At 38.5% G+C, this 25,273-nt stretch overlaps 1 protein-coding gene and 2 pseudogenes across 2 annotated transcripts; 2 read left to right on the top strand and 1 right to left on the bottom strand.

The window, feature by feature from the left end:
- The first annotated feature begins 5,694 nt into the window (after positions 1-5,694).
- Positions 5,695-7,709, top strand: LOC137736099 (uncharacterized; annotated as a pseudogene).
- Positions 7,710-8,506: 797 nt separating this feature from the next.
- LOC137737885 (mitochondrial import receptor subunit TOM9-2) lies at positions 8,507-9,043 on the top strand. Its single transcript, XM_068477458.2, has one exon. The coding sequence runs from the start codon at positions 8,572-8,574 to the stop codon at positions 8,872-8,874; it is 303 nt and encodes a 100-aa protein (XP_068333559.2). The 5' UTR covers positions 8,507-8,571; the 3' UTR covers positions 8,875-9,043.
- Positions 9,044-9,345: 302 nt separating this feature from the next.
- Positions 9,346-11,606, bottom strand: LOC137737881 (putative pentatricopeptide repeat-containing protein At5g52630 pseudogene; annotated as a pseudogene). The gene has a single exon (XR_015955027.1). The product of XR_015955027.1 is annotated as a putative pentatricopeptide repeat-containing protein At5g52630 pseudogene (transcript).
- Positions 11,607-25,273: the final 13,667 nt, after the last annotated feature.

Here is a 25,273-nt window from a genome sequence, read left to right as displayed (position 1 = left end):
ACCAAAAAAGGATCACCTTTCAGTGGCCTTTCTAAAAACGCGACATCTGTCCACTCAATTACTTACTTATTTAATTGGCTCCAAAATTATTGTTTGACTGAAACCTATGTGCACAACAAGGGATGATTTCAAAGCTCCACCACTTGTACACCCTTCTTTGGCCAATAAGTATAGGATAGAAAAAATGGAGGTATAAAGATTGTAGTGGTAAAGGAAATCGGTAGTGAGATCATAAATAAAAAGATGTTGGGAAGGAATGCTAAAAATTATATGTTTATTGTCACCCTTAGTGAATAGGGTAATAAACACAAAGTAACTAGGAAAAAAGGTTATAAGAGCTACAAAAGATGAAAGGCTAAAGACTCTATATTGCAGGTGACCCTTTACCACAGTGGTGGAAAGGAGTTGAGCCTTTGCATGATAGTGTGGGTTCGAACCCAGTTGGTGACTAATCCAACATCTAATCTAACAAAATCTATCATTTGACAATAAAAAAAGACTCCCATCTTAATTTCCCACTAACCACAAATAATGATAAATAAGCTTACTTTCTCACTAACAACCAAATAATGACAATTTTAATTAGAAATAAACCAACACATACTACTGAATATGACATAAATCGGCCTCTGCGGCTGTTTGATGGTCTTTTTGATCATCTTATGGCTAGAAACATAATTTAAACTTAAGATCCGTAGGATACATATCTCCAGATTGAAACATTTGCAATCCCGTCCCTACGACGTCAATTGCTTTTCGAGCATACTCTAACAATCTCTCGCTTCCACGATGGGTAATTGACGCGCATGACAATTCATAATATTACAAATCTCGTTCTAGATATATGCTTTAATCACTCATTTGAACAATGGTGTCCACTACGCTTATTTCGATTATCACCTCTAAGAATGCTTATGCTCATACCTCACTTGGATATGAACTAGAAGTTGACAAAAATAACTCTATGGAACGTATAATTTCATATGGCCTCAATCATGTGTTAACTTTATTGAATGGTTTGTACAAAACTCAATATCAAGTAAGCCCAATCAGACTAGCCCCAAAAAATATGACGTATCGAGCTTCGGATTTTACCCTTGACATCAAGTCTTGTCCGTTAGTTCGTTTTGCTTTAAATGGAGAGATGAAAGGTTTACAGATCTCTGATTCAAAACTTTTCGTTTCATCACAATTCCAACCCATGCATCGACGACCCCAACAACTTTCAAAAGTGCAATTGAAATCCTGATGCATGTGAACAATTCATAAAGATCTCACTTCGGAAAAAAGTAGAGGATGGGGAGGTTGGGGCTTTTCGTTCGTCTTCTTAAATCTCCGGAAAGCCGCCGAGGAGATCTCTCGCAATGTAAGTGTTTCAAGCGTTTGATAAATGTATTTGAATATGCAACCTGATTTGGTGTATACTGGAAATTGGGGTTTATAAGTTTGGGAAATGTTGATTAGTGGATGTAATTTTTTGTGGTTTTTGATAATTGCCGAGTTAATTAACCGTTTTAGATTGCGAATCTCAAAGTAGGTTTAAGCTATTAAGAGTTTGGTGTCGTAATCTGATTACAAGTGTATGTTTTTATTTGTTTGTGGCAGCTTATTTATAATTATGCAGATATTTATGTTTTTAGTCCAAATGGAAGTGTAGATTTGCTGCATTTTGTGGTTCGGTTTATGAAGTGGCGGTTTTTGGATGCAGGCGGCTGTGGTTGCTTAGACGGCAGCGAAGAGCCTTGCTGACATGCAAGCTGCTGAGGACTCAGAATAATCTTTGAAGGATGAGGAAAGGGATATTGAAAAGGAAAAGCCAAGACGGCACTGAGAGCCAAGACACTATTTATGAAACTGGACCAAGAAAGAGACATAGTTATGAAATTGTACCATTTACTATATACTATTTATGAAACTGGATTAAGAACTAGACATTATTTACGAAACATGACCAAAAACTAAGCACTATATATGAAAGTAGACAAAAAATTAGACACTATTTATGAAATAGGACCAAGAATGAGGCACTATTTCTGAAATTGTATCAATTACTATACACTGTTTATGAAACAAGATTCAGTAATTAGGCATTATTTATGAAAGTGAACCAAGAAGTAGACACTATTTATGAATCTAGACCAATAAATAGTGTAATACCGTTCATTTTTATAAATAGTATAGTATCGTTCAGATTCATAAATAGTATAGTACCTATCAGTTTCATAAATGGTGTTCAGTTTCATAAATAGTATAGTACTGTTCAGTTTCATAAATAGTGTAGTATCATTAAGTTTTATAAACAATGTAATACTATTCAGTTTCATAAATAGTATGTGTGGACGTGCGAATCCCACATATCAATTTATATATTTAAGTTGTTTTTTTTTTTTTTTGGATAGAAAATAAACATGGATACTTCACTATTTCTTAAACAAACTATTTATGAAATTGAACACGGATATTATACTATTTCTTAAACTGAATACTGACTATTTTTGAAAACTAAACACGAGTACTATCACTATTTCTTAAACTGACTATTTATGAAACTAACATGGGTACTACACTATTTATTAAACTCACAATTTATGAAACTAACACATGTACTACACTATTTATTAAACTCACTATTTATGAAACTGACATGGGTACTACACTATTTATTAACCCGACTGACTATTTATGAAATTGACACGGGTACTACACTATTTATGAAACTGACACATGTACTACACTATTTATTAAACTGACTGACTATTTATGAAACTGACACATGTAACGCACATTATTTCTGAAATTGAAGCAAAATAACACACATAATAACCCATACTATTGCAAAACTATTCATGAAACTAAACCAAAATAACCCACGCTATTTTTGGAATTACAGCAAAATAACTCATATTTCTAAAACTGAACCAATATAACTCACAATATTTCTGGAACTATAACAAAATTACACACTATATATCAAAATTAAGCTAAAATAACTTACACTATTTCTGAAATTGAATCAAAATAACTCATACTATTTATGAAACTACAACAAAATTACACACTATTTTTGAAAACCAAACCAAAATAACCCACACTATTTCTGGAAGGGAACAAAACAACCACTATTTATGAAACTACAATAATATAACCCACATTATTTTGAACATAACTAAAATAACCCACATTATTAGACTATTAGTCAATTAGGCAACCAGAAGTTGGATTACCAAATTAGTTAATCCTAACCCACCACCCTCTCGACAAGTCATCTTAGTCATGTGTGCTATGCTGGTGCTGTATATATAAACATCAAACAAGTAAGAAGCACGTCCAAGGAAACTTGGAAAAATGGCTCACAAGAACCATAACAATGCACTAGTACTACTAGTGTTTGCCAGCATTGTGGCGCAGGAAGGAATGTTAATGGTGGGTGCTGCTCAACGAGATCTTTTATTATGGTGTGTGTGTGTGTGTGTGTGTGTAGAACAACATCCAAACCAGGCTTTTCATAGTACAACATCCTCATGTCGATTTTCTTCCTTGGAACAAGTTGCTTCTTCTCCGCCCTCATCGATGCATTCTGACTGGAATTGAGACAAGCCATTTCTCATCTTCTTCGTCGCACCATCAACCAGCTTATTGCCAGATGATACGGCTGATGGTATTCACAAGAGTTTGCTAACTCAATACCAAAATAGATGTGGGTGATAAGTTTACAAACTCTATCACACCTCTCACTTTCACTCTCAATAAAATTGGACAAGGAAAGAAATAGAGAAATAGAGAAATAGAGAAAGGAGGGAAGCAACAAGCTTTGGTAAAACACTTGCACTTAGATATATGAAAAGAGAGTTTACAAACTCAATAGCTTACAGGCTGAAATTAAATGAATGGGAAATGGGATTCGGATGGATGATCTAAGGCTTAGCAAGATGGCCTATTTATACAAAACTGAAAAAATAAACAATCCAACAATACATATAATGAATGATGGTGTTCCACATCTTTACACCCTTTCAAACACATGCAGCAACTTTGATAGTTGGCATACACATGCATTGCATCATGGCAGGTTGTAATAACCACCTTTCGGCTTGCACACAGCAACTCACATCTCTGCTGTCTTTCAATCTCCTTTCGGCTAACACACGGAGGAAGCAATGATCTTTGTAGTTGCTGAAAAACACCCTGGAAAGAAACTGACAGCTTGTTTTAACCATTAACAACCTGTTTTTATTTGATTTTCCAACACACCTCCTCAAATTAAAACGCCTTTATCCCTAGCATTTCACGTAGCAACTTGAATGGCTCAACTGGCAATGGCTTAGTGAAGATGTCTGCCACTTGTTCCTTCGTGTGACAATAGACAAGCTCAATTGTCTTTTGCTTCACATGGTCCCTTAGAAAATGGAACCTGGTATCGATGTGCTTACTCCTTCCATGTTGGACTGGATTCCTAGCAAGCTTGATAGCTGAGATGTTATCCACATGAATCACAGTCGATTCCACTTGTGGATGACACACTGACTTCAACAGATTTCTTAACCAAATTGCCTCACACACGGTTGAGGCTACAACAACGTACTCGGCTTCACACGATGACAAAGCAACAATTGATTGCTTCTTTGAAGTCCATGAGAAAGCTGTTGATCCTAGAAAAAACACATAGCCAGTTGTGCTTTTCTTTTCATCTTGGTCACCTCCCCAATCACTATCTGAATAACCAAATAATTTTGCATCTTCACCAAAATTATAAAATAGACCATAGTTTAGAGTACCTCTTATGTACCTCAAAATTCTCTTGGCGGCTAGCCAATGAGACTCCCTTGGTGTTTCCATGTATCGACTCACGAGTCCAACACCATAAACTATATCAGGTCTTGTGATTGTAAGGTACCTTAGGCTTCCAACCAAGCTTTTGTACACGGTTGAGTTTACAAACTCACATTCTCCTTCCTTGGACAGCTTCAATCCAGTTGCAACTGGAGTGTTGACAATATTGCACTTGTCCATATTGAATTTCTCCAATATATCTCTCATGTACTTTTGTTGAGAAATGTAGATACCATCACTTCCTTGCTTCACTTCTATGCCAAGAAAGTATGACATTAATCCATTGTCAGTCATCTCGAATTCACTGAACATGGATTGCTTGAACTCACAGAACATTGCTTCATTGTTTCCTGTAAACAACAAGTCATCTACATAGAGACAAATAATTAAGAACTCCCCTTTTGCACCATTCTTCATGTAAACTGAATGCTCGTATGGACATTTCTGAAATCCATTTTGGTGAAGGTAGTTGTCAATCCTTGAGTTCCAAGCTCGTGGTGCTTGCTTGAGGCCATACAAAGCCTTCTTCAAACGATACACCTTATCTTCTTTTCCCTGTACTTGGAAGCCTTTTGGTGTTCCACATCTTTACACCCTTTCAAACACATGCAGCAACTTTGATAGTTGGCATACACATGCATTGCATCATGGCAGGTTGTAATAACCACCTTTCGGCTTGCACACAGCAGCTCACATCTCTGCTGTCTTTCAATCTCCTTTCGACTAACACACGGAGGAAGCAATGATCTTTGTAGTTGCTGAAAAACACCCTGGAAAGAAACTGACAGCTTGTTTTAACCATTAACAACCTATTTTTATTTGATTTTCCAACAGCGGCCTCCTCCCTCCCCCTTTTTCGTTCCATATACACATACTCGTCAAAGTTGCTAGAGGCTTGGCTATATCCAAAACGAAATGCAGCTTCTTTCTCACACGCATTTTTATAAGAGAGTAGCACGATGAAACGCAAATCACCGTCGTATCTAAAAATCAAGAAGTCCCAGCATTCCACGTTATGGTCTATCACAAATGTCGGCCACCCATGATGCAAGAACAAAACTCTAAAACCCCGAGTCGTTAAAAACCACCGAAGAGGGGCGGGCTGTTTTTCACTACCTACGGCCATGTGGCGCAGAGCTGGATTGAGCTCGGGACTCAACATCCGGAAGCTCTCAACCGCCGTACGACGTCGCATCGAGGACGAATGCGACTGGTTCTACGCCTCGGAGTGGTGGGGGAAAAAAATCCGAAGGCCACACCGTCCTCCGCTCCACATCCGACAAAGGCAACGCTGTCGTCTCCGTCGTCACCTACCCTTCCTCAAAACCCAGCCTGCTTCACTGGGCGTCGACGGAGAGATGGCTGCAGCAAAGGTACGAAGAGATACACGAGTGCCGTCAGCACAACGAGAGATTCAGAGTGCTAGGATATCAATGGCGCGCTCTCCGCTTCAACGAAGACACCCGCCAGAGCACTGTCAAGGTTTTGGCTGCCTGCAGGAGATCGGAACCGAGTCGATCGCCCTTATGCAGCAGCCCCATTGCTTGGCTGTTCCATGTAAGCAAAACCCATTTCCTCTTTTCAATTTTAATTCCCATTCAATTTCTATCTGTCATTTGGTTACAAATGCATCAAATTTGATGTGGATTTTGCGTTAAGTTAATACGCAATTGAATTTCTAATTAGCATTTGGTCACTGTTGAATGAAATTTGAAACTAATGATTGCACACATTTGGTTACTTTGATTTTTCGAAAAGATTAATGCTTTTGTATGATGGTCCTGCATTTTCAGATCTTAGGAGATTGGTGGCAGCTGGGTTGGCTACTATAGCATCCTGTAATCACAATCTCATGAACGCGTTGAGTGGGACTGAAAAAATGCGTATATTGTGCATTGGTCAGGGTGGCGGAAGCTTACCATTGTTTCTGGCTAGTGAAATGCAAGGTAGGTTACATTGCTAGTTTTCTGTTAATGGCACTGTGAATGGTTGAGGGAAATAGAAGGAATGAAGGATTTGCCTCTTTTGCAAGTTGTTTCGTAATTGCTGATTCTTTGTGACCTCCAAATTCAATGTGTTTTCGGACATCCTATCGGAAGTCCTGAGCCGAACAATTGGGTATTGAACCTAACTTAGAATGTTCCATGGGATTTCCGGCTTTCTCAATTATGACTCCATCAGGCAAGCATGCTGTGTCACCCAATACCATGGATAAGGTAATGTGGAAGGGCATCCACGAGAGGCTGTTCCTCTATGACTCCGATGCTGAGGATTTCATTCTCAACACCACCAATCAGTATGATATGGCCTTCGTTGATGCTTATGATGGGGAGGATATCTTCCCTTGCAAGTTATGGGATCCACATTCCCCATTTCTAAAGCCCTCAGCAGCCGGCTTCACTCGGATCATGGCACAGTTGTGAACCTTCATTCGGATTCTGATATCTCGGACCTTGGCTCTCCTCCATCCGTTCTGCAGCAAACTTTGCCGATGGGGAAGCACTTGTGAGGGTTTGCCGGGCATACAAGGATGTGGTAGTGGGAGGGAAAGATTCTGGTTTGGGGTTTACAGTTTCAGTCCCGTGGGTGTGCAATTCGTCTCTGGTCGTATGCAGAGGTTTTGGGGTTAAGGGTGGGGACAGCAACAGCGATGTGATCATGGACGCTCTGATATCCAAATGCTTTGAATTGGAAAATGTACTAAACTTACCATTCTCATGTTTTGAACATATAAAGAGCGGTTTCATACTTGTGGATTAATTTCATGACAAGTTTATTGTACCCTGAGCCTAAGGTAAGTTTCTTCACAGTTTTATTTACTGAGAATTTTTTTGAGTCCCTGAATAAAATCTTCCCCAACATCATTGATCTCTACCCTCCTGAACGTAGCCCAACTTAAGATGAACTACGTATATCTTGTGTTTGTTTTACTATCTCTATTTATCTATATATTTGTTTACACTTAATCACCGGAGCAACTATGCGAAGATCACAATTTTGACATTTTACGTTGTTTCAAAATTTACCCAATTTTATGCATCAACAAATATCATTGTTCATAAAAGCGGCTTTTTTTTTTAATTTTTTTTTGTTCTTAATTGAATTTAACCATAAACGTTGATAGTTGTGAATATCATTAAACCATAATATTTTTTTCAATTTATCTTATTTTTGATACAACGATGTTTGCTAGGATTTTAAGTGGTGGGACTAAATTAATGAACTTGTGTCATTCACTTCTCACTTATAGTTACAAGTACACTTACTAGTGTAAAAAAATTGTCATTCACGAGATTTGAACTTACTTTCCATTATTATTAGAGTAGAATATTCTTGTATAAAAAGGAAAGTGATTTTCATATACTATTTTGAGCATTTTAGACACTCTTGTTCAATCATAGCCGTTAGATTTATTCAATATGATGACAATAAATAAACATTAATGCGTGAAAAACTAAAAATAGTTTAAATAACTTAAAAAATTTGTCCCGCTCGCATCGCGAATTACTTCCTTTAAAACGAAAACAAAACAAAATTATAAATTACTAAATTTTAATGGGCCTTTGTTGGCCCATTGTCATTTACAAAGTCCATAAATTGGGTCTTATGCCCGCTTCAGATATAAGGCCCGTTAATATTGATTGGTCGATCGCCAACAGCAACGCTTCCAAAACCCTAAAAACTCCGAACTTAAAACCTCCTTCTCACAAACACAGGTAGACAGCACAAGGAAATCAAAGAATGGCGTCAGAGGGGAGAAAGCGACTGTCGCTCCGAAGCAACGGCGAAGAACAGAGCATGCTTTCGAGGGTGTCGCAATCGGAGATCGTGCAGCAGACGAAGCGCGTGGCGATCGACGCGTCGTCGGTGACGAAGAAGCTGGCGAAGAGCACGGGGAAGGCGGCGTGGATATTGGGAACGACGTTCCTGATCTTGGGGGTCCCACTCATCATCGCCATGGATCGCGAGCAGCAGTTCAACGAGTTGGAGTTGCAGCAGGCCAGCATCCTCGGTTCTCCTCCCCCTCCCCCCGCCTTCAACTAAAAACGTAAACCCTGACCTCCGCCATCCCTCAGCTCCTCACGGAGGCTCTTCCTCTCCGTTGGTCGCCTTTTCTTTTTCATTTTTTGTTTGTGTTAAATTGTAGTTTTTATGGATGTTAGTTTTGTTTATGGATGTTAATTTTTATTGATGAACGGATTTGTTCGATGAATCTGTGACCGCACATCTAACCGTCATTTGTTCGGCAAGCTTAGTGGAATGTTGCAAGTTAAAACAGAGAGATGAATGTATAGGCGAATAAGGTGAACAAGTTAGGTTACGTATTCAAGGCTCGTTTGAGATTGCTTTTGTAGGAAGCTCTTCTACTACGGGTTAACCAAGTGCTTGTAGCAACGGCCATCACAAACGGCCCTTCTCGAAAATAACTTACATGAAACGGGTGTATGTCGCTCCCCTGCGTCTTTTTGCTCTTTTCTTGCAGACTGCCATCTTAAACCATCAAATAGGACGAAATCTCTATGAAACACATTTATTTCCTTTGTGTTTTATTCATCCTTTGTCTTACTCGCCAAAAAATTTTGAGAGAAAAACAAAACAATAGAAAACATAATTTTCCGTTCAGTGGCTCTGCTTTTTAACAAGGAATATCCCTTCCCTTAATGCCTATGACCGGAAGCCTCCTTGCAACTCTTTGCATTTCGAGAGGAGGCCGCTGCACTAGGCTGCACCGACGTTATCCTTTTCCTTTCCGACTCCTACCTTCTCAAAGTAAAAACTTGATCCTATTGTCATGCTAGCAGTAACTTTATCCTGCATCATTTGAGGCAGTATGACAGTTCTACCACAAGTTTCCCTCCACCTTTAGTGGCTGAGTTTCTGTCCAGCACAAGCTTTGGGAGCATTATATTAATCGGCATAAACCAAGCTACCATATGTCGCCACAAGTACAACTACCATTTACAAATCTATGGTACCTGTTTAAATCCCTCACAATAATCTCCCTCTCCAACACTCTGCTGAAATACTTGAAGGCCTCATGGCAATCCCTGCAGATCCTTAAATTCTTAACAATCCTTAATGGCTTTCCTGGTGGTGCCGCACCACTCACCACCGCAAATGCTACTGCCAACTTCTCACTGTGGTACCAAAGGGATTCCTTTTTCTCCCTTTCCCCGACTTCATGCAACATCTCATCGCAGAATGGCACATATCCTAACTTCTCTATCTCCTTCATCAACTCTACCAATTTAGCACGAATCTCATCCGTTCTCTCATGCCTTCTGTCCCCAGCAAAAAACACATGAACTTTCCCCTGTACCTCGATCCAACTCCTCCCACTTTCCTTCGTTACCCTCCTATCTTTCATCATCTTCCTCACTTCTGCAACTTCATCCCATTTTCCAGCATTCGATAACACATTTGCAGCAATTACATAAGCTGAATCATCATGTGGGTCAATTTCCAATAACCGTTTAGCCATGGACCTAGCCAAATCAGGCGCTTTATGATATGCTGAACTTGCCAGCAATGATCGCCACACAGCAGCGTCTGGCACAAATGGCATTGTCAGTGCAGCCCTTTCTGCCTCTTCCAGTTGACCAGCCCGTCCCATTGCACCAACTAAACATGTATGATGCTCAAGCGCTGGTTCCAATCCATAATCTTCCTTCATCCGGTTCAGCCACCTGTGAGTCTCAGAAACCAAACCTGCATTGCAAAATGAAGTTAAGATTGCCAAAAAGCTATATTCATCCGGTGCAAGCCCCTGAGCTTCCATTGCATTGAAAATCTCAAGCGTTGAGTTCCAATCCCCATGTTGTGCGTATGCCGCCAGCAGCACATTCCACCCCACTGCGTTCATGCTCGGCAAATTCTCATCAAAAACCTGCCTAGCATCAGATACAAGCCCAGCTTTCCCATACGCATCAACCAAAGCACTCGCCACAATCACATTCCAATCAAGTCCAGTAACAACAGCATAAGCATGTATGATCCTACATTGCTCCAACACAGCAAGCTCCCCTGTAGCACGAAGTGCACCCGAAACACTATACATAGTAGACCTAACATCAGAACATTTCATGTCAGCAACAGCAGACAGCGCATCAATGGGTTTCGAGTTCTGCGCCAACCCAACCACCACCGCCCCATAACAAACCTCGTCTTTCTGAGGAATTTCATCAAGCACCTTGCGGGCATCAACAGGCAAGCGGCATTTGCAGTAAAAATTAATCAGGGCGGACCCGGAAAAGGGCTGCGCAGAGACGCCAAGCTTCACCGAAAGGGAGTGGAGGGCAAGGCCGAAGGAGAGAGAAGGGAGAGAAGCACAGGTTTTGAAGAGGGAAGCGAAGGTGCGCTGGTTGGGGAAGGTGGGGTGGCGGAGCATGGAAACGAAGTGCTGGAGGGCGAAGAGGGTGTTGGTGTGGGCGGAGATCACGGCGGTCCATGAGACCACATTCGGAGATGGGATTTGGTGGAAGAGGCGAAGAGAGTAAGAGAGGAGATTGGACTTGGAGTATAGAGTGATGAGGTTGTTGAGAACAGAGCGGTCGATGTTTGCGGTGGTAATGAAACGAGCGTGGAATATGCGGGGGTCGGAGTTGGATGGTGGCTGTGAAGGGGGTGGTGGTATTGAGTTTTGGTTCATTTTGGAGAGGAGCTTGGTGGTGGAGTGGGGTGGCTCTATTGAGTTTTGGCGGTGGAGGGGTGGTTTTTTTTCTTTCTTTCTTTGAATTGGGGGTTTGGAGGGGTTTAGCTGTGCATGCTGATTTCACGTGAGTTATCTTATTTTTATTATTTTCCAATGCGAGAGACAACTTTTTATGCAACAACACAATAATTTTATCAAAACTAATACGCAATTAATTAGAATTTCTAATCCCATTTAATATATTGGTTTAGCCGTTTAGGCATGTTATTAGGTATTGGAATTATTTTGATTATTGAGTTTTTTGTGTTCACTAAATAACGGGTGCGAAAAAATTTTGTCTCGTAATTTTTTTATATATTTACTAACATATATAAAATTGGAAGAACATAGTATTTAGTTGATTCTATTCAACTTTCATGTATTTGCTAAGTTTTTTCGTTCATTGCTGATCATATATAGGATGAGGGAAAAATGACTATCGAACTCTTCTTCGTGAAATTTGAACTTACCTCTTATTTAATTTTGATAAGTTCATCAATTGAATACAAATTGTAATCATTTAAGCCAATTTCCATGCTTTCCATCTGTTTGGTGAAGATTGAAATGAAAAATAGAGATTTTACTTAATGTGTGTGTGTGTCGTGGGGGAGCAAAATTACCATTACAGGATCAGATTTGAATTGTTACACGGACCCTGTGGGATGGAGAGAAGGGTTCGTGGACGAAGCTTCCGACGCAGCTAGTATTTGCAGGAATGTGAAGGATGTGGAAAAAGGTTTAAGCATGTAAGCACTCACATAATTTGAGCGTAATAGTAGTTGTGCATTTCTGCTTGGTCCTGTGCCCACAGGATTGGTTGGACAAGGGAAAGTTCGTTTCAGTGTTGCTATTGATTCCGTAAGTATGCATCCTTTCAATGCGAATGTGATATATGAAAACTTCAATATGAGTAGCCTGCTGGTGCTGTGCCAAGATTGTAGTTTGTGCGCATGTGGATGGAAACTTTCTGTTCTGTTTAAAACCCTTGCCGGACGCAAGAAATTCAAATTTTAAGTCTCTAAGAATACTGCGGTTGGGGCTCGTAAACCTCAACAGATATGTCTGCAGAAATTATAATGGGTGTGCTCAGCTCAGCCATATAGATTAAACACCACTAGCTTCTCTAGTTGTGGCTCTTTGCTGGAATGGCTAAACATTATCGTTCATTATTGCCTTAGTTTAGTGAGGAGGACGTCAACTGTTGTGGATGTCACAGAACAAGTACGGATTTATATGGTACTCTTTTGTCTCATTTTTAGACAAGGCAAGCAACTTTGGTGCCTTCTTCATGTACTGCTCTTTGTTGCATCAGCATCTTCCATAATATCAGATTGCAATCAGTCTGAAAGCGCAATCCCTTATGAATCCCGGAGGCATCTCTCAACTTTCTCAGCTTAATTACCCTTTTTGAGAAATTGTAGCAAGCTCCAATCATTGCCGACACTTAGATCAAATATGCGACGAGTGAATACAGAGATTCTCCTCTATCCAAGGAATATTCAAATAAAAAGACATGGGTTTCACCTGCTGTGGGAATCAGTATGGAACATTTCTAAGAAGTGACCAAGAAAATAAGCCTCCGGCGATGCCCTTACCTTCATCGTCTCTTGATCAGCCTTTCATTTCAAGCACTCTATGAGGTTTCTCTATCTCATTAGCTATCTGTTTGAAAGTAATTATCGATCAATGAACTTTATCGAATTATTAGCTTTAATCCATATTTTGTACAAGGTTCTAAAAAACACTAAGCGTTAGTCGGGCGATGCGCCTAGGTGGCTAGGTGGTACTAGGCGGATTTAAGTAAATTTATTATATATCGTATAAATATGTGTCTATTTATACAAATTGAAAAATTAAAAGATATATAGATTACAAAGTATTATAACAAATTGAAAACAAGGGGAATCCGAATATAATGGGTGCCCATCAAAGTATTCAATAAGTTCCTTACAATTTGTTAACAAAAATCAAAAGTAAAGTGAAAGTTATCTATTTTCTATTTAAGTGCGGATCGCAACCTAAGTGGATGCCTAGGTGGATTTAGACGGGCTAGGTAGGCGCCTAAGCAAGTCCAAGCACCCTTTATTAATTTTCAAATGCTTAAGAATTAATCGGTACGGTGGCCAGGAAATTAATAACAGGACTGGTATATCTAATTCGAATCATGTGGAACTAAACTATGTCTTCTTCTCTCCAAGTTATCTCCCAAACCTTTCCAGTGTCTTGCCCTCCAAGGCTCCAACCAAATTTCGATTAAAGCTTTCACTGCTAGCTGAATCGAACACATGAGTGGTAGACTGGCAGTGGAACTAGATAGAAAGAAGTAAAGAAAGTTAAAGAAACAAGATTTTAATCCTTAAATAAGATGACATTTTTCTTCCAGCTGGGTGTTAGATTTGAATGTTTGATTTCAGTCCATTATTTTGAATGTATACATAGATACATTACATTTGTAGTAAGAAACTTCTTTTTGGTTTTTTTTTTTTTTTGGGTGAGAGTGGTTAGAAATTTTGAATGTATGATACATAGATACACTATACTAGTGTTTCAAACAGAACAAGATGTGGATCAATTTTGTTCCAAGCAGCAGATTCATTTTTGTTCAAAGCTTGAATATTCGACCAGCAGCTCATATTTTTGTTCAAAGCTTGATTCAACTAGTACACACCACGTCTTGATTGAACCAGCAGCTCACGTCAAAGAATAGCTAGCAAAGTGCGCACTGAAAGGAGGAGATGCATGCATGAAGGGTACAACGGACCCATCACACCCATGTCTGACCTGTCATTACATGCATCATCACCTGTGTTGACAGCGAGGAATGTGACTTTTGATTGTGGTTTCGTTTTGCCTTTTATTTTCTAGGGCGCATATGCACATGTAGGATTATGTGGAAAATGTATGGATACCATGCCGATATGGTTGATATGGTTTGTTTGCTGGCTCCACGTAGACAATGATGTATTAACAGTATGTTCTTTCTTAAGCTTTTCATAATTTAGAATCGAAATTCATCTTCATCAGTCAGCACCCACGTAGAAGAAGCCTCCCGTTTGACACACAGAAACACCATAACCCGAATAGTACTACAGGTGTGAATGCCGTGGGTTGAGTGTTTGACTTAAAACTAAATAAGTACTCAAGCGGAAAATTAAGCTAAACAACGCATTCTTTTTGTTATTCATTTGATATGTTTAATTATTATTTGTTGACCAAACTTTGGTTTGGTTTGGTACTGAGTTGATTCTAAAAAAAGCTGGTATCAAAAAAAGCTGGAAGCTGTTTTTGTGTTTGATAAACATTCAGCTTCAGTTTTTTTTCACAGTTTTGGGTGAAAAAAAGCCAAAAACAAGAAGCTGCGAAACCCAGCTTTGAAAAATCAGTTTTTTTTCACATCTGTTTTACATAAAAGTTTACCAAACACTATAATACTGCTTTTTTTTTTCAAAGCACTTTTACAAAAAAATTTTACCAAACACTCTGCTGCTTTATTTCACAGCTGCTTATTCTCACAGCACAGCAGAAATAGCTTTTTTTCAAAGCACAGCAATATCAAACCAGCCCTTTATCCGTTAGCTTTATTTTACATTCGAAACTGTGTTATCATGTCGTATTCAAAATTATCACCCATTGTTTAACAGTCACTACCAAGTCCACTAGCCAAGCTTTTACCATACCATATACTGTTACCATTAGCATCTGAAATCTAAAACAAGACAAGTCATCCAAGATTTCCCATCTGAAATCTAATCCTCCTCCTCATTGGGACCCTTTTGCCTTCAGTCAAAGTATCATCACATGTAAACATCATCTTTGATTGCAAATCTTTTCCGAATTTAGTATTATATCAATGTGGGTCTTTGGATTTCTCTCTTTTTCTGCCCTCTCTTTGCTTGTTAAAAATCAAAATCAAATGTATAGCTCCATATATAGTTTCCTTATGAATGTCAATCAATGTGTCTCTGGCAGACAACTAGTACTGTAATGCTTTCATGTGTCATCCAAAAAGAAAAACTGGCATTTGTGATGCAAAATGCATCTTGGCTGCATAGCACTTCTAAGACCATCTCCACCAAGGCGATGGCAAGGGTAATAAAAGTTCCTTTCCTTTTCACTCTAAACCTTAATTGTTTTTGTACAAGTTTACTTGTTTGAAAAAAGAAAAGGTAAGGGCAATGACGATTTCTATTTATATATAAATATATTAACTTTTTAAAGAATTTGGGGATTAAAACAAACATAATTAAAGTCTAATTCCAATAAATATTTTGAAATACAACGGGAAGTCATAGCATTACAACAAACATAATTAATTATAAATTAGGAGATAAAATCAGCTTGGCTCAGTCCATCTTTCCCTGGAGTGTATGGAACTTCCTCATCTTTCAAGCAAAACCTTCTTCTCATGACACGATTTTTTTCACTTCTCCAATTGAATTAGGGGATTCACCGTCCAGGTGTTGTGACATGATCTCCAGATCCTTCTCCTCTTGCCTTTCTTGCCAATTCAACTCTCTTTCTCTCGCCTTTGCTTCATCTCTAACCTTGTCTTGCTCATATGTTAACTTGTCTTGTTCGATATTCAATGCATGTTGGTGAGCCAATTCATCAACTATTTTGAATAATCATTATTCGAAAAACTCCCTCTTGCAGCTTTTTTTCTTGGCGGCCTTCTTACCAATAGGCCTAGTTGTTTCTTCCGTTTGTGTGACCGATTCAATAGGGGTTGCCAATAGTGTCTCCAATAAGGTCTCCAGTGGCAACTCTTCAATAATTGATTCGTGCAATGGGGTCTCGTTCAACTGAACATGTGGACCAATAGGCAGAACTTTGTACTATAGAGTTTGCTTCACAATGTTCCAACATTTGTGCCTTGTGAATGATTTCTTGTTATCAAGACTGAACCAGATTTGAGCTTATGGTTGTTGAAAAAAAGTGTGGAGCAACATAAAGATTACATAATAAAAGTTAAAAAAAAAACATATTAATTACATTTTTATTAACAATAAAATAATATTACCATATTGGCTAGATTAGTGCCACTTTGATAAATTCCTTCCATATTTTGCAAGGGTTTCTTGCCAGACTTTCAAATCTTTATGCAGATGTTTGTATCTACTCGACATAGATTGCTCACTCCAAGATGTGCCTTGAATCTGCTCGACAAATTGTGCATGAATCTTATGCCACATGTGTTGCACTTTCATCTCATTTCCCATGATCGGATCATGAGTAACAATCACCCAAGCCTGAAGCAAAGTAACGTCTTCCGTAATCGACCAATTTGACTTGTCATTCATTTTTCTTGATAACAAAAGTATTTGGAAGGTAGAGAACAAATATAGGAGATTGTAGTAAAAATAAATATTGAGTTAAGGTGTGAAGAATGAAGAATATGGTTGAGTATTTATAGACAAAAATTTGGGTATTTTTTGGAATTTTTCACCGTTAGAATAATCTTAGCCGTTGATTTTCAAGATTATAATAGTTGAAAGGTCAGGATTTTGCCATGTGGTAGCTGACCACAAAAGGGCAATTTTTTTTCCCGTTGGAAAACTGATGGTCCTTATTAAATGACCATTTGGAATCCAACGGTCCCATTTTCATGAGAAGGAGCCGTTTAGCTTAGTTGTTCATCATGTGGATAGGATAGACGGTTTTCTACTGGTGCAAAAGTGAGGTGCCTACCCTTGCAATAATTGGTAGGGCAGCTGCCATGTTGCCTACCCTTCTACCAATTGCCACTCTCTTTTGCAACTGCTGGAGCAAATTTTTTTTTTTTCCGGTTAAGGGGCAAATAAACTCAATTGTAAAGGAAATTCCACACTGGTGGAGATGCTCTAAGTTTATGAGGGCTTATAGCTAAAGGTAGAACTTGGGGTGATTTTTGGTCGGATCGGATCGGAAACAAGCATTCCAATGCCAATCCAAAAACATTTTAGAATCAAATATTAGTTTCGATTTTGGAATTGGATTATCAGGATTTATTTGGAAATTTCGAAATCGATTTATCTCAGAATTCTCAGAACATAATTCGGATGTCCTACATTTTGCAAGCCTTTGAAAATTTTCAAACTTTTATGTATCTACCATTCAATATTTTTTTTCGAAGTTTTGTGATAAAATAGTACGTATAATTATACTCTTCATTTTTAAACAAAATACGAAATAAATATATAATAATATGATTAACTCATATCTAAATATAACAATAAACATGATAAAATAAGAATATGCAAGGATTTTTTTGTAGTACTAAGTTTGAGAAATTTCGGATTGAATAGGTACATTCCAGTTGTGATCTAATTTTTTTTCAGAAATTTTTAGTTCGGATTGGAATTTCCAATCCAACTTGCACCCCTAGGCAAAATATTTTCTTTTTCTACAAGATCGTATTGTCAGAGTCAAATGAAAGAAGTTAAGGTTTTATTCTAAAATAAATGGCAATAAAGGGAAAGTGCCAATTTCTTATAAGTCGTTGCAAGGTATCCCAAATTTCTGATGACGTGGGATAGTGTAGCATGACGTGTCATACCTTGAATCATTATATTATTATGGAGCAAATTGTAGCAACGGTCCCTCAACTAAAAATCCATTACTATTGGTCCCTCAACTCATCAAAACGTACATCTATAGTCCCTCAACTAAAAATCCGTTACCATTGGTCCCTCAAATTTAATCCAACTGGAGAAATGATTCCTCAACTTTAACCCAATTAGAGCAATGGTCCCTCAACTTTAACCTAATTGTAGCAATAGTCCTTCCAACATAACTCATTTTGATAAAATTCTAACGAAGTTGACGAAAATGATCATAGCTACACGTTTTGATGAGTTGAAGGACCCCAATTATAGCAATAGTCCTTTCAACATAACTTATTTTGACAAAATTCTAACAAAGTTGACAAAAAGAAACATAGCTACACATTTGGATGAGTTAAGGGACCATTGATAATGGATTTTTAGTTGAGGGACCATTGCTCCAATTTGATTAAAATTAAGGGACCACTGTACAACTTACTCTATTATTATGATGGGTTAAATATAATGAAAAGCAGGTAAATGCTAAAAGTCTAAATATAAAGACTTGAGATCCATTTGAGAATACCTCCAATAATGCACGTTGTGTTTGTGTAATTTTCTCGTAAGAAAAATTGCCTATAGCTTTGCAAGCAAAGAAAAATGACACAATAGATACTTGACTTCACAAAAATTGTAGAGGAATTCTTACATAAAATCATTGTGGCCAATTCACAAGACTTCCTAATCATATTATAAAGCACTTGGTAAGGATTATTTATGCAAAATATTCAATTCAAACTCATGTCATTTAGTAAATCAAATATAGCAAATAAATAAACAGCTTGTTGTTGTAGGCCTATTTGACTAAATTGTATTTGGGACAAAGAGGGAAAAGGGCGGGTGGCAACAGAGAGAGAAGATAGAGATGTAATTCTGAGGTATGTATTGTATCACCCCTTTATGACTTTATTTATAGTAGTAGGATATGTAGAATCCATACCCTAATAGGTTTATATCTCTAATAGGAATTAAACTACTAAAGGGAATATACAAACATACTCCTAGATACACTAGGACTTACACAATCATATTCCTAATCAGATAGGATTGCAACACTCCCCCTTCAGTTGTGAATACTCAAACAAAACGTCGCATCAAATCTTTAGCAAATGAGGTAGAACAGTGGATGAAGTCGTTGGCACAATGGATGAATGCGAGTCTCAAATATAAGAAAGTAAGTATGCATGGGTAGTAAAACTCACAAAACCCTGACTTGTCAAATATTCACTCAGACGACATCCGCCTGGATTGTTTCAATTCGTACGGTGATCTCCTCAATCTAATCGAGAGAGTGTTCCATGGTCTAGACTATTCAATGGAAGTCCTTTTAGAACTTTCATGCAGATTTCCGTATCTAGATTCTCATAGAGATACGCAGTTACCACGTCCATAAGCTGCATATTCAGTTTTTCGAAAACTACCAAACTAATAAGGTAGCGGAACATTATGACGTCTATTACGGGGGAATACGTCTCCTCGTAATCAATCTCAGGGTGTTGAGAGAAGCCTTGTGCCACGAGGCATGCTTTGTATCGCACTATTTCATTCTTCTCATTACCCTTCCTTATGAAAACATACTTGTAGCTCACGGGCTTCACATGTGGTAGAGTAGGAGCTACAGGCCCAAACATCTTACGTTTCGCAAGCGAATCAAGTTCGACCTGGATTGCTTGTTTCCAGTTTGACCAATTTGTTCTACGTTGACATTCATCAACGGAATCTGGTTCAATATCATCACTAAGCATGATATCAGAAACAACGGTATACATGAATGCATCATCGACAATCATCTCATTCCGATTCCAAACCTCATCTAAAACTACGTAATGAGCCGAAATCTCACGATTCCTGAGAGGCCAGTATGTCTCATCTAAAACATCACCTTAATTTATAATAAGCTCATGCGTTGGAACAGATGAGTAAGCAATGGTCGGATTCAAACTAGGTTCACTAGTTTGTCCTGTTTTCCTCTTCTGGGGTTGTGAATCCTTTGAACCAGGAGGTCTGCCACGCTTCAGGGTAGAAGTAGATGATTGACTAGCCGCTATTGTACTATGTCGTGTGAGAGGTGCAGCCACCCCACCCTCGGGGTCAATCTTGCTTTCCACGGCGGTCGTATATCATATATTAAGTACGTCCATCCTTACAGGTGCGTTTGCAGAGCATGTATGTGATCTCGTCACCATTGCTAGATCAGTAAAAGCATCTGGCATGCTTTGAGCAATGCTCTGAAAATCTAGAATACGTTGCACTTCAATTTCAGGCTGAGGGGTGTGGGGTGTGGGGATCTAAATGAGACATAATTGAAGTAATCCACGACAATTTGCTGTGTTCTACAGGAAGGTTAATGATTTTATCTCTCCTTAACAACGGGAAGATTGTCTCACTGAAGTGACAATCCGCAAAACGTGCAGCAAAAGGATTTCCTATCAAGGGCCCTAAGTAACGAATAATGGATGGTGAATCATAATTGACATAGATTCCCATTTTTCTCTGAGGACCTATTTTGGTACGTAGTGGTGGCACTATTGGCACATAGACTACGCATCCAAACACAAGTAAATGTGACACATCAAGCCCATATCCAGTAACCAACTGTAACGGTGAATGAGGTTGAGTAGCAGTGGGCCTCAGGCGGACCAACATAGTTGCGTGCAATATTGTGTGGCCTCAGACAGATACCAGCAAGTTGGTTCTCATAACCAAAGTTCGTGCTATCATTTGAAGGTGCTTTATGAAAGCTTCTGCTAGGCCGTTTTAGGTGTGAACATAGGGGTGTTCATCTTCAATCCCAACAGACATGCAATAATCGTCAAAAGTCTGTGACGTAAACTCTCCAACATTATCCAGTCGAATCAACTCAATCGGATAATCAAGGTGGTGAGCCTTAAGCTTAATAATTTGTGCTAGGAGTTTCGTAAATGCAGCATTACGTGTGGACAATAAACAGACATGTGACCATCGCGTCGATGCATCAACCAACACCATGAAATATCTAAATGGTCCATATGTTGGTTGGATAGGTCCACAAATATCCCTTTGAATCCTTTAAAGAAACTTAGGGGGGTCGTGAATAATCTTTATAATTGAAGGTTGAATGTTCAACTTCCCTAAGGAGCATGCTTTGCAAAGCGGATGGCCGGGATAAGATTTTAAGTGATGTCCATGTGATACTTTGAGGATACGACGCATCATATCTCGTTCGAGGTGTCCCATTCTATCATGCCAAAGCATGACAGTGTCCTGGAACCTAGCCATAGGGTCGGCCACATGGTGTGTCTCGATGGCTCGAATGATTGTTATGTACAACCCACTCGGGAGACATTCTAGCTTCTCGTGAATACGCTTCCAGCCATATTCGTAAGAAGTGATACAAAGAAATTCAAAACCATTATCTTCAGTGGTTTCAACATGATATTGATTATCTCGAAAATCTCTAAAACTCAGCAACGTTCTTCTGAAACGTGGAGAATAAAGTGTCTCTTTAATGGTTAATTTCGTACCATTGGACAACATTATACGGGCCTTTTCGTATCCTTCTATCAGGTTGGATGGGCCTGAGAGGGTTATCAGATGTGCATTCTTAGATAAGAAGTTAGTAAAATAGTGTTTCTCATGCAATATGGTATGCGTGATTGCACTATCAGCTAGACAACTAAATTTCCCACTAAGCATACCTAGAAATAAATTAATTGAATTGGTCACATGCATAAATATAATTCCTTTCATTCAATTAATCAATTCAAGAAATAATGTCCATAAAATAATATCCATAGTTCAAAACAAACCAATCCAAACAAATAATTCCAAAGACATAGAAAAATTGTCCAAAAATAAACCATAAACCTAAAAAAATAGGGGAGAGGTTCGGCCACTAGGGGTAAAAACACCCTAAAACATGTCTTAGAAAAATAAAACTTTATTCTTTCATGGGAGCAGATGCCTCCTTAAAGTCTGAAACCTCCAGAGTTGTAGTAGCATATTCGGGATGTTCCACATGCACAAAGTTAGTCTCACGACGAGAATGATACTTGACAATAGCCTCGAGGGTAGCTCAGCATACGCGTGATCAATGATCATTTGATCCACAATGGTAGCACATGTCCAATTCAATGGAATCCGATTAAACGGTAGCTTTTCCTTTGTTCTTGAAGTTTGGGGCCTTAGAGGCAAGGGGTTGGCGCTTCTGGGTCAAATTTCCTCCCTTGGATGGGCCTTTGTTATGTGGACCTTGGACTTGTGGTAGGCCTTGCCGCCCATTACCATAGCCACAACGGGGTTTCCATCGGTTGTGGCAGCTACAATTAGTCGCATGCGTTTCAGACAGAGTGTTCGAGCCAGTAAATCGAGCTTGATGATTCTTCATCAAAAGCTGGTTTTGCTTTTCATAGAGAAGTAAAACAGATATCAAATCTGAAAATTTGGTGAACTTATGTGCCTTATATTGTTGCTGCAGGACAATATTAGTGGCATTGAAGGTCGAATAGGTCTTCTCCAAGAGATCCTATCTGGTTAAGTCTTCCTTACAGAACTTAAGTAGTGATCGGATTCTACAAACTTCAAAGTTGTATTCATTCAGAGACCATAAATACTGCCAATCGTGTCTTGCTTCAGGTAAGTAAATATCTTTTTGGTGATCGAAGTGATCTACCAGAGTGAGCCAGAGGGTACGTGGATCCTCCTCTGTGAGGTACTCGGTCTGTAATGCATCATGGAAATGTCTTCGGATAAAGATCATAACAACAGCTTTTTGAGCTTCATCGACAAGTTCATCGTCGATAGGTTCCTCGATCGTAGCTGTAAGACTTTTTGCAGTAAGATGAAGCTTCACGTCTTGAACCCTCTTTAGGTAGTTTCTTTCGAAAACTTCCAAAGCGGTGAAATCGAGTTTGTTCAAGTTTGACATGTCCCTAAAATAGAGGGTACAACAAAACGTGGTTAGTCGTATGGAAAATCATAAACATATATCGTAGAACATACAGGTTCTATAGACATGTGTTGGTTTAATTTAAACATGAAAACTACAGGTTTCATGTGGTAAGTTTTGAATGAAAGCTTTGGGTTTCAAAGGCACTAAATTTGAAACTACTGATCAATTTAGTTATGAACATTTAGTTCACATATGGGTATCTACAAGAACACAAAGTACAATATACAATAAAGTGTAGTGAATTTGTGGATTGCTTCAGGAACCCAAGTGTGAGTGCTTCGGGACTACGAAAGATAGTCAACGGTTCAAAGAAACGAAATAATTTATTGAATCGTTAATGCCAAAAAGTGGATTTTAGACCAATAATTTTGGATTAATTGTCAGATTAATAGACTGCTGGTCATTTTAATTAATTCAATCGGTTGGACCATGCAAGGTCGATCGTAAAAGCAAAAATAATAATAACATTCGGGTTAGAATTATTTAAAATGCCACAAATATAACATTGGATTCGAAAAACCATAGCCTAATAACATTTGGGCTTGGGTGCCATGAGTAGAGCGAAGCCCTAAAGGCATGGGGGCCTTGGGGTGGCTACAAAGCAACCCAAACATGGTTGTAGACCATGGGCTGAGAGACTGGGCACAGGGCAAGCCCAGCCCAAGGCTAGCTTGTAGGTGGTGCGAGGAAACCCCAGCCAAAGCTGGGTTTGAAGTCAAAGGTCGAAGGGACAAGCCTAGCAAGCCAAAGGCTTGCAGTATGTGGGTCGCGACAAGGCAAAAGGCCAGCATACAACAACATGTTGTATGGTAGTTAACCTAGGCCAAAGCCTAGTTAGGTTCGAAAGGATTCAAGCCCAAAAGGGCTACGCTCATGGTCCAAGGTGTCAAAACGACACAGTTCCCCACATAGCTAGGCTTCAGGCTAGCACGATGGTCCGGCTATGGTGCCACGGTGCCGCAAAAAAATTCCAGTTTTTTTCTTCTTTTTTATTTCAAATTCTAGGGTTAAAAGCCCTAATTGCTTCCAAATTAATTTTGATGCTTTGACTCACAAATTCCACATAGCATAAATTGCGTATTGCATGAACAAGTACATATATTGACAAAATATATAGACATATATACAATATATGTAATTGGAAGGAAAATATAAATATAGGGAGTTCATGCATCCTGGGGAATGTTTTCAGGGTTTAAGGTTGTTTCAAATATCTTAATTTATTTTAAAAGAACCTGATTGGCAGAAAACAATTGAAAGTCTTTGAATTTGTAGAAGAAAGCCTCATCCACGATCCTTTAGTTCTTTAACTTCTTGTAAGAGCGTGCCAATAATGTGTTGTAGGTCTATTTGATTGAACTATATTTAGAACAGAAAGGGAGAGGGGCTGGTGACAATAGAGAAAGAAGAGATATATGTTATTATGAGGTGTGTATTGTATTACCTTATACCTTTATTTATAGTGGTTGGATAGGTAGAACCCTTACGCTAATATGATTACATCTCTAATAGGAATTAAACTACTAAAGAGAATATACAAAGATACTCCTAGATATACTAGGATTTACACAATCACATTTCTAATCCGATAAGACTGCAACACTTGTAATATTTTTTAAATTTTAACTATCTATTTTTATGTAATTCAATGACTAATCAATTTTATTTTTTATTAATTTAAAAATAAAAATTTGACCATAAGTTATGTCAATCGAATTCGTAGTGCTTTTGCGTTGGAAATCCAACAGTGTCACTCAAAATAGGACAAGGATTGTCTGTCCTTCCACTTCCGATATCCATTTGTGCCCTCTTATTTTGTGTAATCACAATTAAACCACGTCAACATTTTATATTGTTTTTTTTATATAAATAATAAGATAAAAATGAATAGTAATATAAAATATTTACATGACTTAACCATGACCATACAAATAAAAAAACACCGAAAATAGGAGGACATTGAAAATAGGAGAGTAGACAATCTTTCTTCTCAAAATAACATTTCACACCCCATTAGCTTTTTCTTCAGGACATGACGTCAACCTATTTCCAAAGTCTTTCAAAATATGTAGCATGCAGTAAAAGCCCAAAGCGCGTCAAACTGTCGTCTGCTTGCTTTGTGGCTCTTGTAGTAATTTACGACAACCAAACATGAAAATACAAATTTTGAATAAAACTATTTTGTCACCTGTCATCGTCATCCATACAAAACCCAGAAAAAATTAAAAATTATGTACTCTT

The sequence above is a fragment of the Pyrus communis genome, chromosome 13 (genome assembly GCF_041283825.1).
Source record: "Pyrus communis isolate YQ-2024b chromosome 13, ASM4128382v1, whole genome shotgun sequence".
NCBI classification, from domain to species: domain Eukaryota; kingdom Viridiplantae; phylum Streptophyta; class Magnoliopsida; order Rosales; family Rosaceae; genus Pyrus; species Pyrus communis.
This window is presented reverse-complemented; position numbering and strand designations above follow the sequence as displayed.

Excerpts from the sequence above, each read along its gene's own strand:
- LOC137737885 (XM_068477458.2), top strand. The coding sequence starts at position 8,572 with ATGGCGTCAGAGGGGAGAAAGCGACTGTCGCTCCGAAGCAACGGCGAA.